This window comes from Penaeus monodon, chromosome 34, assembly GCF_015228065.2.
Source record: "Penaeus monodon isolate SGIC_2016 chromosome 34, NSTDA_Pmon_1, whole genome shotgun sequence".
Lineage (NCBI taxonomy): Eukaryota > Metazoa > Arthropoda > Malacostraca > Decapoda > Penaeidae > Penaeus > Penaeus monodon.
The window spans coordinates 25,724,203-25,724,508 of record NC_051419.1 but is presented as its reverse complement, the minus strand read 5'-3'; the positions used below and the strand labels follow the sequence as shown (position 1 = coordinate 25,724,508).

General features: G+C 41.2%; 1 protein-coding gene across 1 annotated transcript in view; it reads left to right on the top strand.

The window, feature by feature from the left end:
• The window catches only part of LOC119594659 (syntaxin-12-like), a gene marked incomplete in the record, with an annotated part of 6,332 nt that overhangs the window by 2,928 nt on the left and 3,098 nt on the right, over positions 1-306 (top strand). The window contains 1 exon segment of the mRNA XM_037943708.1: positions 267-306. Coding sequence (XP_037799636.1) covers positions 283-306 — 24 coding nt within the window.

Sequence of the window (306 nt, the reverse complement as noted above, 5' to 3'; positions counted from 1 at the left end):
ACATATGGAAACTTTTCCCTTGTGGACTGAATGAACCCCTTCTTGAAGGCTCACTGAGCCAGTCTCACTCCAAGTACTTTATGTACTCATGATGAAATATTCCCATCACCTGATACTTGGCAACAGTTTCCAGTATTGAGACATTCTCAGCACTTTCTATTACAAGGCATTACCATCACCCATCCCCTGGGCAAATTATTTTATGACATGTCCATGTATCTCAGGTTGGAACTATAAGAGCAATTTTTTTCCTGTCTGTTCTGCAGCATCCTCTAGTAGAAAATGGCATCAGGTTATTCACGCCTT